A 13,288-nucleotide genomic window follows, 5' to 3' on the forward strand; every position below is an offset into this window, starting at 1 on the left:
AAAGCTTCCCATATCAATTCATTTACACGCACACACGCACACACATACACACTCACAGTGAATTAAAAAATGCTCCCTTGAAAGGTTTACGTCAGCGTGGGCCATCCCAAGAGGCTTAGCTCGCCTTCTGCAAGCAAAACTGAGGGAGCTGGAGATGGATGAGAAAGCAAGACCACTTTTCCCAAGAGGAAAGCAAACAAAGGAGGAGAAACTTTTCGTACTTGTATTGAATCCCTTAAAAAAAAACTCCTGACGGTTCCAGTGCCAGGAAAGCTTCAACATTTGAGCTTTACTCACACTTCCTCTGTCTCATCGTGGCCTACTTGATTCCACTGCGGCACAGTGAATATGAAACCGTTTCACTGCTGTATCATGTCTTTCCGAACGCCTCTTGAGATAAGCTGGTGGCAACTTTGGCTTCAGAGCGGAAGAGCACGAAATGTGATGGGTAATGAACTTCAGATCTAATGTTATTTAAAGATTTTATTTGAACGTTTACCAGGCCAAAAATCAGCACATTGGTTTTGGGATATTTTCAGCAGCTACATGAGTTCTGTGGAAGAAAAAGTAAAAAAAAAAAAACCTGAATTATCAAACGTAAATGTCAAGTTTTGATGTCATCCACTAAAAATCAAAGGAGCAGTTCTTTCTAGACTCTCAACATTTTAGACTCTTCTTCAACTCAACTCCCAAATGTTGGCCTCCCTTCAATAAAACTTAAAAGGAAATCCTTTGGCGAAGGAGGAAAACAAGCTGAGAAAGAGATGGCTGAGCACTCCATCAGCCAAAAGGGTTCAAGACACTGACTCTGAGCTGGATTTATTTCTACCAGACAAGTCGGTATTAGAAATGAAAATATGTTTTTAGTGTTTTTAGCATGTTTTCAGTATGTTGACAGTGGCAGAGAAACAGCCAGGGGTGAAAAGGTGAAAAGTTCCCTCTAGTTAAAAGTTAGCTACAGTTAGCTTGCAAACATCATTAGAAATTATTCTCATACTAATTTATCAGAATGAGGATCAAAATACTTTATTGATCCTTGGAGGAAATTTGGTAACAGCTGGTTAACAGCTACTTCTCACATGTCAAATGCATCAGCTTGGTCCTAAGCTCTGAGCTTTGTAGGTGCCCCTACAGCAACATTTCTGTGACCGTTGAATGGGAAAAAGTGGTATCTGGTTTGGTTGTCAGACACAGTACCTTCACCCAGCAGAACCAGGTTCAAGTTCTGTGTGCAACCGAAAGTCAAAGTTGACAGGAATGTCGAGCTGAATGAAATGGTAAAAAGAAACGACAACTCAGACTGACAAGATGGCATACTGAGTTCAGTTCAGTTCAGCTGAATTTGTGCTCCAACCTCCACAATGCTTGTTGATTAAGATTCTGGCTTTGTCTGGAAGTGGAAGTCTGGCCTCTTTTCATTCTGCCCAATACCTTGCATGAACTGTATGTTCTTGTGCCTTCAGTGTGAAACCACTACTACAAGATGGAAACATTTGCCGTCATCATAAAAAAAATATCACAGAAGGATAACTAGTATTAGAAAAAAAAACACACGAAAGAATTGGAGTCACTCAATTTCCCATGAAAGCAGAAGTTTTTCCTACTGGTTCCACCAGATCTCCAGCTGGTCCCTCCACTATTGAGCAGTTTTAGCAGCTCGCATTGAGCATCACGCTACGCTGTGTTGCTGCAGGGCCATCTGCTGAAGACTTGGCAGTGGGTCAGATTTCACAGATATTTTCCATGCTTCACGCCGATGCTTTGACAGCTATCAAACTGACGTGGTTGTCATATATGAGTCAGGGTTTGGGCTGATAAGGAAAACACTATCAATCAGATCAGCAGCAACAGCACCCATTCATTTTGTCCTCAAGTACATGATTTTCATTGATATGTCAAGGAAGGCACAGAACTTGAGTGTTTGGGATAGTTTTCTGCACATGGAAGAAACGCATAACAAGTAGAAGAATGAGGAAGGGATGTAGGCAGATGATGGGGGAGACATGACAAAAAAGAAAAGAATTTTTCACCACATCATCCACATACAGTAACTCCTTTACTTCAGTTCCCACACGTATGACTCATTCAGACTTCGTGTCTTCCTCATCTCATTTGCTCCTTTTAGGATGAATCCTCCACTGACATCATTGGTGGAGTCATCAGCTCCTCCCCTTGGCATTGCGTACCTCATGATGTAATCCTGGCATCAAGGGGGTTGACAGACAGGGCGCTGATGATATAACCACAGTGCTGGAGAAGGGCAAGATGCTTTGATGGCCAACTGAATGTGAAGACAAACTACCACATTAGAAAAGCCAGATGCTTATGAAATATCACGAGACAGTACACCAACAAAGCACAACAAAAATATGTTGACCAGACCAACCGAGCAGTTCTGAAGAGGTTCTGAAAAGGGCCTTTTGCGTTTTTAACAGCCAGGGTGAGATGAGGGATGTTCACTTGGTTGAAATCTACAACCTCACCATCACTAAATCCTACATACTGGACCTTTAAAAGTGACATATGAATGGAGGGACAAAGCAACTGGATGTAGGCATGAAGAATGAAAATTAAAGATCAAACATGGGTGTAAATAAAATGGACGCATTCCCTGTTTGTTTTTTTTTCTCTTGCACAGTACCATAAATCATGGTCGAGTCTTTGTCTGATGCGTTGAAAAGACCAGGAAAGCCGATTGGACATGCTGTGCCTGCTCCCATCAGCTCTCCAATGCCTCACAGCCTTAGGTGTATGGCTTTGAACATTACTCTGGGTTGTAAAGTTAACCATACCTGACATCTCCTGAGGCAAGTGTGTGCCTGTGCATGAGTGTGTTGGTTCGAGAATACAATGCAACCGCGGACATGGAGATTAGGTTGGGTAGAGTGCAATGGCCAAGAAATGAACTCCAATCACGCTCAGTTAAAATGACAGTATATATTACGTAACAATAATGCTTATGAAAAGCATCATGTAGCCTATAAACTTTATAAAACCCAAATGCACATGAGAACCCTAACCTTGAATGAATGAAACCTTACTAATGCCAAGTCATTTTATATAATGACACAACCTTTTGTTTGCAAAACATTTAAGCCGACAACAGTTGATTTCACCACAACTGTCATCAAGTTATCGAGTTGACAAAAAATAGAGTCTCCTGTTTCCTCTCTGTACATTTTGTTCAAAGATGGAAGAAAGAATAAACACCAGCTTTTAGCCTCTTTGACGTTTGAAGAGAAGTTAGCTAAGCCAGGCAGGGTTTTTCACTGCTGTTCATAAAAGACCAATAAACTGGCATTGCCTGCTCGCAATTGGCAGTAGTTGGCAGTTAGTTAGTTGGCAGTTGGCAGAAGTAAATGATAATCTACAGCTCTACTTTTGAGCTTTTCACCTCGAGATCTCTGAGTTGAGATCTTCAGGATTTGGGGCTGTGAAGTTGGCTTTTTGTGTCAGACTGTGAGGCTCATGTTAGCTCAAGCAGCTAAGGTGCAGATTTGGGGCTCTGAGGCCATCCATCCTGTCTGTCTGTGAAGCTAACGTTAAAGTTAGCTCGAGCAGCTGAGGAGCTGTTTTCTGATTTCAAAATACTGTCAAATGTATCTTATGGATTATTGTCATATTATCATAATTGGATATTGTAATCTATAAATATGTCACTTTTGAACGTCTTGCTTATGTTTCAATGTTAGCACTAAAATCTTAGAAACATGAGCTAAATTCATCCTTTATAGGACGCAAAGCTGAAGCATTTAAAAGCTGAATCTGTATGTCTGCATTATTTCATCTGATTCTAAAAAAATGTACATTTGTTGTAATGCTGCTTTGTCCAGTTATCTAGGGTTACCACAAACACAGAGTTGTAGTTTAATTTATACATAAATTTAAATCACAAAATTAGCCATAAAAACACAAGCATCTCCCTCAAAATGTTCAGTCCTCACACAAGGGTTAGGGTTAGGGTTAACCCTACCCTAACCCTAACCCTTGCCCCACTAACCCTAACCCCTAAATGGTTTCACACACACACACACACACACACACACACGGATGCACTCTGGTACACATGGCGCAAAACAATTAGGATTGTCTGTTGAGGGATTTTCAGCGCTAAGCTCTCAGGAGGTGAAATCTCTGGGACAGATGGGTGGACATTTTTCTGTAGCTGCACATGGTTCCTTCTTTCAAAGCTCCCTTTTCCCCGAGCTGCAGAGGTCATAAGCTCACTGACCAATGAGAGTGGTGCATTATCTGCCCTCGAGGAATCCCGCCATCTTAAAAGGACAAACACTGGGGTAACATGTTTTTAAATAATGCATAATTTTCCAGACATCTGTGAGTGTTGGTCTATGGGCAACACATTTGTTTCATTATGACACTAAACTGAATATGTTAGCAGCGCTGAAGCTGCCAGCTACTTCCACAATGAAAAACTGTGCCTTTAAATTGTACTGGTAAGTTACTGTTAAAGCAATCAGCTCTTTAAAAGATAACTGTATTTTCACCAAGATTTCTCAAAAAAGTACAAAATTCATTTTGATGACAAACGGAAGCGTCTCATCTGTAAAAATAATGACACTGAATGACATTTTAGTATTTTTACATTTTTATCAACGTAATACGAATAAAACTATGAGCATATGCAGTGAATTTTGCTTATTTAATCAAATCGTGTGCTTACATTATGCATTCAGACTGAGTGACACCAGACGACACACACTGATGTCTTTTCCATTTGCCACCACAATTCTGAAATACAGCATGTAGATCACACACTGATGTCACACACACTTCCCTGACTGCTCATTAGTTCATTTGCATGCAGCAGAATTGAAGCGCATCGATCAGATGTGTGAATAATTTACCTCCAACATGACGGAGGCAACTCACTATGCATATGCAGCTAGAGTAACATGACTAACGGCAAAAACATATTCAAATTGTATGCTGAGCTGTGGTGTGGGAGTGCAGTATTTACATAAAAATATGATGTCATGTGAGGCGTCTGGAAGTGTCAAGGATGAAAATGACTCGTCTGTCTTTCAGGGAGTCAGGCATACTGCCCAGGTGACAGAGGACTGCCAGTTGAGAGACATGTTTAAAATAAATAATCATGGTTGGGCCAAACTTTGCCGTTTTGATTGATTGAGAAGTATAGAGGCAGAGGACACTGGAAAGGAACTGCTTTGCATTTAAGCCAAGTGATGAGGAAAGTGGGACAACATTTGGACTCTTCATCCCTGTGGGGTGTCTCAGTATTAAATTATTCTGTCCATGTCCTATTCTTTAATCTGTCTAATTATTTAGCCTGTCTGCCATTGTGTTTTTGTAGCTCTAGTACTGTATGTGTTTACCATTTGCTTGTTCTCTATCACTTTTCTTCCTTTCTAGTTCTGAATGAAATATCTGACAACCTGAGAGGTTCAGTAAGGCAGCCAAAATATACCATGAATGAAAAACTGCACACATAATTAAGAAATACATCCGGAGAAATCTTTTTTTGTTTTAATTGTCTTTTGAGACTGAAAAAGAAAGAGAGAGGTTGTGTGAGGTTTCATAAGGATGTAGATCCAGGATCTGCTCAAAACACAACATTGTGATCAATAGAGGGTGTGCGACATTTGATTTAGAGGTGAGCACTTTTCTGTGCACAATCCTGAACTGTTTTCCTGTGCATCCAACCACATTCCTCAGTAATACACATTCAGATTATTGTATTTTTTTAACCATTTCCAAAGATACTGTGCAGAGTAAACTTATGTATTTCTACTGCGCTCAGTATAATTTAATACGGTGATATTTCAACTAAACTGGATCAAAACAAAGACCTCAGACCAACAGAGGTGCCCAGTAGCCTAAGCAAATTAAATCCTTTATTACACTATACCCACCACAAAATGAAAAAGACACAAAGTGATCCCACATATTCCCTTACAACAGCTGCTCTCGTGTCTTTTTAACACCAAAACACAGTCTTTAACACACAAGAACACACACGGCTGGAGTACCGACAACTGGTACTATCTGTGCACAACTTGTCCGTGAAAACAGCTAATATTCTACCAGGCAGTGAGGAATCACCCAGCAACTACGTCCTCTGAGAAATGAAGCAATTTAAAAGCACTACGCACCAAATGTGATATTCATGATTTGGATTCCAGCAGCAGCCCAGCCAAGCCACCCTGTCATAACCGAGCAGACGTGATTCCCATTCAGACCGAGGGCAGAGGAAGCGAAGTGAGGAGCTGAGAAGAGGTTCCAACTCTTGAGTAATGGTGGCAGGAAGAGAAATACAGAAAGGAAGGCAGAGAGAGAGAACAGGAGAAGTATAGTGTGGGCTAAGCCTGGTCTGAACCTGGTCTCATTTCTAGTATGTCCTTTTGTGTCTCATCCAGGTGCTGAAGTTACGCTTTTGTGTTTGGAGACTCCAGTGGAAACACCTCTGTGTCCGTATCAGACGATCGGAGCAAAGTAGTTTACAAAGCAAGCAAATCACATGAAGGGCTCCGGAGACAGCATATTGTTATTTTCCAAGGGTCAGTTCAACTGAATCACAAAACAATATTTTCTCACTGTTGAGCTACGTTGATTGTATCAGTTTTCAAGGTTTTTAAGAGATGTGCCTCTGGTGTGAGGTTTTCCACAAAGCAAAAAACTCTAAGTATGTTAGTTAGAGAAAAATTCCCATGAAATACTGAGATAAAAGATGCTTTGGCTTTAAGATAAGGATGCAGTACCTGGGGATCAAGTCTAGAGTGGCTCCAAGGGGTTAGCATAGCTGATGCAGCTTGTGTGGGCAAAGCTCCAGTTTCATTGATCTGAGAGCATCAGAACAAGGAGAGACTGCAGCATCCAGCAGGCACTCAGCAGGGATACTCTGTAATTTATGTATGTGTGTGAGCATATGTGTGCTGAACTCACCATGTCTAAGTGCTATCTGCACCCCAGTTTATTTCTGAAAGAGACACATACAGGCAGGAAATGGCATACGAGATGGCATACATTCTGTACTCCGGCTCAGGCCACTAGGAGGAGGAGGAAAACGAGGGCATGGTGGGTGCAGAGGAGAGTTGCAGCCAAGGCGGAAAAAACATGCTGCCAGGTGGCATGTGGCATGTTAGGGATTGTGTGTATTAGTGAGTGTTTTGTGTGTAAGAGTGCGGGCTTAATATATCGGCAGGAGTGTGTGGGAGGCAGGGAAGCAGCAGAGAAGCACCTGGAGCTATATGAGAACCCTGGGAGTTCCACCTCAGGCAACAGGATTGCTGCCTATCAGCCACGTAAGCACCTCTTTGCACACCACCACCTTGCCTACACTTGTTGTCACTCTTCTCGATTCCCTCCTGAACACATCACATCCAACCTTCACACCCTCTCGTTTTAACACACTCTGCAGGCCCCAAGCTCATACAGAGAACCAAAGGACAGGTTGAACGTTCCAGCCCAGTCGGGAGATGGAGATGGGTTAAGTGGTGGAGAGCTGGATGCTAAGAGGATGGGACTGAATTCTGATCCAAGCTGCAGAGATTTCTATTGTAGCATAAGATGCTGATTGGGGAGGAGAGGAAGGGAACGGAGATGAGATGGTGGAGTAAAACAAATGCAAAAATGCACAGTGAGTTTGGATAGAGGGAAGAAGAGACGAGGGTTGTCGAGGGGGAGGAAGAAGTAATGAGGTAGGGTGGACAAAGGTTTCATTTGGAGGCTGAGAACAAGGAGGCAATGATTGGGAGAATACAAGAATATGAACAGAGTAAGCTGAGAGTGGGAGGTGTAGCTGACTGAGAGACTAGAGGGAAAGATGAGTTGACAGGATTGCTGAAGGCTTCCCTCACATTACAAAGGCCCCTTAAGAATCCATCTCAGACTGAGTAACACAATTGCAATACTTCAGATTCTTCCTATGAGAAGTTTGAGCTCAAACCAGAGCAGGAAAAAAAGGAGGATGGAAACGACTTTTTAAACCACATTAACTGTTCAAAAGCTGGTGGCCTTCATTTGTATTCTTCAAATTATGCCACTGGAAGACATGAAGAATGCATGATGTGAGTGAGCAAGCATTTAATTTTTCATTTAAAGCTTTGCAAACGGATTCTCTGAGTTCTTTCAATCAAGTAAAAGCACAGCTGAGCTGGGGAAAACGATGGTGCTTAAGTTGGAAATCCAGTACATCCCAGTATTAAGGGATTATTTGTTTACTTTTGCTCCCCTGTTTCCTGACTTTGCTAATTAACACAGGAACCTGTCCATGTTATTATTTCTAGCCCCTTGATACCCTGCATAAATTATGGACATGACATTTACTCCTTTCACTGAACCGGCTTGTGTAAGAGTTTGTGGTACAGGTGTCTTTGCTTTGCTTAAGAGATTTTGGGGGAACTAAATGATGTGGGAACACAGCGTTTCAAACCTTAATGAATAATGTGATTAAACATCTGCTAAAGATGGGGCCTCGGCTAACATGCATTAGCATATTTAGCTACTTTTTTGATTCCAACAGTGAAGCGATGACCAATCTGAAATGCTCTGAGGCTTCTAAGCTTTCTTGGTTCGTTACTGCTGTTTGAGGCCTTTTCTTCAGATCTGCCTTGTCCTCGTTAGTAGAGGGCAGAGGTATGATCACATTATATTGTTTAAAAAAAAAAAACCCTATCCACATTTTGAGAAATATTTCTTTCTCGCTGACATTTGGAAGAGAAGATTTGGAAAAATCAATGCCACTCTCATGTCTGTGTACTAAATCTGAAGATTCAGCTAAGCAGCCAGGTTAGCTTAGCTTAGCACAAAGACTAAAAATGGGGAAATGATTAACCTGACTTTGTCCACTGGTAAAATAAAATCTACTCTAACATAAAACAATAAAACTTGTTTATGTGATCCAAACAAAAAAATAAGTTCTTTTTACAAACATATTAGTGTATTCATGTTTCCTGTAACACAGATATCAGAGTGGATCTTTTCTAAATCTGAGCAAGAAAGCAAGTAATCATATTTTCCAAAATGTCAGACTTTACCTTACTTTAAGGTTGCTGCATCTGTAGCATATGACTAAGTCCTGCAGACGCCAGCTCGATGACAGGAACAACTAAAAGTCTCGCCCGTAAATTCTGGCTTGAAATAACAAAGACACATAAACACCCTTTTAGTAAGTGTGTGACATGTCCCTGTCATCCGCCCGTTAATAGAAATGCATCACTGACAGCACAGCGGTGCACCATCTTGTGTGACCAGGATGAATGCTTCGAGTGGAAATCACATCGTGCCTTCATGTCTCCCGCCTTTCATGTATTGCTGCTTTTACATTGATGATAAGATACAATACAATACACTCTGTCTCTCTGTTTCAACTGTCAGGGGCCATGGCTGGGAAATCACGAATGAATCCACCTACTGAATCCCCCCGACGCTCATTTTGTACAAACTCATGTGTCGTGAGTGTCCATGTGTGCGTGAGTCCATGTGAAAACACTGATGTATACCATTCCTGACCTGCGGACTTTAGGAATTATATCTTAATGGCACAATAAATCAATCTGGATTAACAGAAACAATGCAGATGCAGCCGAGTGGAACAGATGGGGCTCAGTTGTGTGTGCATTGTGTGTGTAACCGTGTGCACGTGTGTGTGTGTGTGTGTGTGTGTGCGGCCCTGGCAGAGGCAATTCATGTGACCTTGATATTAGCAAGCAAATAACAACCAGCACTCGGGACAGTTCTGAGGCACATACAGTGCAAATGAAAAGAATATTTCATGTGTCAAAGGGGATTTTAATGTTTTTTGGGTTTTATTTTTTGTTTGTTTGTTTGTTTTTTACACTGATCAAAAACGCCGTGAGGATGCTTCTCTAAAGCTGATCCTGGAAGGCTTGTGAGGGTAAATGAATGTAGCAAAATACGAGGAGATTGTAGAGGAAAACCCGATGTTCTTATCTGATCGAGAACATGTGGGATGACAGCATGGACTGGGTGCAAACAAGTATTTAGTATTTTATATTTATAGTTGATTGGGTCACTGCAGGGATCTATTTTACTTTACTTAACACTCATGTACTTACATACAGATGCACATCAGAGTACCGCGGATGTCACCACTGCAGTACCATCTTTAACAAAAGCTCATCAAAGAGTCACCGAAGATATTTTTTTTTTTTACAACTTAAAGTGTTATCTTTACCGGACAGGAGTATAACACCTGAATTCTACTTCATATGCTAACATCACAAAAATATAAAGTGGCAGTAGGCCCTGATACCGGACAGATGCAGGATATGTCAATGGTTATTCTATATACCCATTATAACCTTTTATACTCTCTACTTTACCATCCAACAAGCTTTTTGTATGGCTGCACTCATTTTCATTATCAGTCAACCAGTAAGTTATTTTCTCACTTAATAGGTTACTCATAAAACATTATAATTTTTTTTGTCTGACCAACAGTTTCATACACAAAATACTAAATTACTTAGACTAATTTACTTTTTCAATCCTAAAGTTCTTTTTGGGAATAAACAGACTGAATAACAGAATTTTAATAACATTTGCTCTGTATGACACCAGAAATACAACACTGAGTTGCAACTTATCTAAAAGGAAGCAGATTCAACCTTATCAAGGCTTGGTGGGAGCTCAGAAGAGGCAGCAAGTCTGTGATTTATCACCGCTAATGTCTGTGTGTCTGCTTTTATTCCCCTCACATATGTTCCTCTCTGTGAAACACCTGTCTTAATGAGGAACAAGATGTTAGAGTCTTTACAATCCAACCTCGATTGCAGGTGTTTATTTTTTTAACACTGTGAAAGCGCTGACATTTGGCTCAAAGGCAGTGATGTGCCTCAAGGAGTTGGTGCTTTGCTTGTTTTAAAATGTATGTTTACAATGACACAACTCTCTCCCAGCATCTCAGCCGAGACCCCCCCCCCCCAAAGGATTTTAAAGAACACTCAGTTCATTTCACATTCAAAGTGTGGAAACACAGGGGAACAAACTGGGGAGGTGTAACCTCACCGAAACAGGGTTCTGTTCACTTACAGACTCATCCAAAAACACTTTACCTCCAGTGTTTAGTCTTACCGAGTAGTGACAGTCTACCTTGGTGCTGAATTAACAAATCACCACTGTTAAAATGCCAGCCTGACTCCCCGAAATCAATATCCATTAAACGCGTGATTGATTAACAGGGCAGCAACTGAGAGAATGATGTGAAAATACAAGAGAAGCTTGAATTACCTGTCAGAAAATTAAGCCTCAGCTTGTCAGGGGATGTCAAGTTAATCAAAGCCAGAGTGCATGCAGCGTCTTATCATCTTTTCAGGCATCACAACATAACCTTTTTTTACTCTATTGTGTATTTTTCTGTCTTTCTTCTATATCGTCCCTAGCAAATAAATGTTCCCAGAACTGACACCTTTACTTGGCTGCTAACAGCTGCTTTGGCATCACATCTGATGACCCTTGAGGATGTCACATTGTTTTCTGGCCAAACACATTTGCTATACTGAGACAAGAAAATTTGCCAGAGTACACAGCAAAAATATCCATCTTATTGGGGTCACTGACTGCCAGTCTTTTAAGTGTGTCTTGTGAGGCAGCAGATGAAGCTGGTGACAGTGGGCTGAATAATGTCACTGGTTTGACACAGTCTGTGCAGCTTCCAGCAATTTAATAAAAGGTCATGCTGGAAAAGGCAAATGACCACACTGTTATAGACATAAATTTAGAAAATCCAGAAGCATGATTTGCATTCTCGTTTGTTTTATCTGGAAAATCAAATTCCAAGGGTCTTCATATTTCATCTCTCGTTAAGATGGAGATTGTTTCTTTTGCACTGCACACAACCAGTTGTAATGAAAGCTACTTACTCCGCTTTCCTGGCCAATCCAACCGAGCGGCAGAGAGCGGTGGGAGTCTGCGGAACCAGGGACTTGCAGCAGGGGCTCCTCTTGTCCTCCTCGGCGGAGTCCGGGCTAGCTTGGCTCGCTTTAGGTGACTGCGGAGAGGTAGGGACGAGCTGCAGCTGCTGCGGGTGGTGGGAGGACGGCGCAGTAGGGGTCGGGTGCTGCTGAGGCTGGGCCGATAGACCGGGAATCTGCTGCTGCTGCTGCTGCTGTTGTTGCGGCGGTGGAAGCTGCTGCTGCTGCTGCTGCGGAGCCTGCTGGCCGAGGTGAGCCGCAGCTTTGTTGCTGCCCGGGTGCTGATGGAGGTGGGCTGGCGCCTGGGGACTGGCGCTGCGGTGCGTCGGGTGGTGGTGGTGGTGATGGTGGTGATGTTGAGCCGGCTGCTGGACGTAGTGATGGGGGTCCCGCAACTGTCGGTTCTCTCCTATCAGGTCCTCCACCTTTCGCTCGAGTTCGTCGATACGCTGGCGCTGCGTCTGGATCAGGCTTTGCTGGTTCTGGACGATAGTGGTGAGCTCCTTCAGGTAAAGAACGGCTTTCATTGGATTATCCAGCAGGCTCTCCATTACTGACTGTAGCTGTGGCCGTGTGCCCGGCTGTGCTGCACTCTTCTTCAGCTGCTTCTGTCCCTACAAATCGTCGATGAGGCCTCTGAACGGTGCGTAACCGGGATGCTCTGGCGGCCGTCTGACGCTTCTACGCTTGGTGGGGTTGGGTACTCTCTCTCTCTCTCTCTCTGTCTCTCTCTCTCTTTCTCTCTTTCTCAAATGGTGCTGATGCAAGAAGGGAGGATCAGCATCAGCGGAGTGGGGAGGCGGGGCCGTAGTGGACCGGTGATGTCAACACGCAGGGGAGAAAGTGAAGCTGCTTTGCACGTTTCACATGTAAATCCACAGTTTTTTCATCTTATAGCCTTATATGCCTTTTTGGCAGTTTCTTCCTCTGCAGTCAAAGTCCTATTTCACTGAATAATTTGTGCTGCTGAAATGTACTGCATGCCCAGGTCACTTGTCTGCCAGCCATATTTAAGACTAAATTCTGTCTTGTTTTGTCTGTTTGCATGCGTTTTCTTAAGCTGCAATAACTGGCATTTTTCCTTGACTACTCCTCCATTTCTCATTCAGTTTCAAGCCTTATTTTATCACAGTAAGTAAAAATAAGGAGATGGAGACTCATTTGAGAGGGACTCTCCCAAACTCTGGTGAAATTTGCTGCTGGTGTTCTAGATGTGGCATCAGTGCGTGACTGAAATAAGATAAAGCTCAGAGAGATCCACGTTCGCTGTGTGAAAGCGTGTGATGTGGTTAGAAGTGATCGTCGTGCTCTTTTTGTCACACAGCAGTCTTTGTGTGCTGGATGGTAACTCTTTCTCTTTTTGGATGTTGCCCTGC

General features: G+C 42.4%; 1 protein-coding gene across 1 annotated transcript in view; it reads right to left on the reverse strand.

The window, feature by feature from the left end:
* The window catches only part of iqsec3a (IQ motif and Sec7 domain ArfGEF 3a), an 87,383-nt gene extending 74,569 nt beyond the window's left edge, over nt 1-12,814 (reverse strand). Inside the window, exon 1 of the mRNA XM_046379380.1 lies at nt 11,862-12,814. Coding sequence (XP_046235336.1) covers nt 11,862-12,463 — 602 coding nt within the window. The 5' untranslated portion in view covers nt 12,464-12,814. The remainder of the gene's footprint in view (nt 1-11,861) is intronic.
* Between the last annotated feature and the right edge of the window lie 474 nt (nt 12,815-13,288).

The sequence above is a fragment of the Scatophagus argus genome, chromosome 22 (assembly GCF_020382885.2).
Source record: "Scatophagus argus isolate fScaArg1 chromosome 22, fScaArg1.pri, whole genome shotgun sequence".
In the NCBI taxonomy this organism is placed as follows: Eukaryota; Metazoa; Chordata; class Actinopteri; family Scatophagidae; genus Scatophagus; species Scatophagus argus.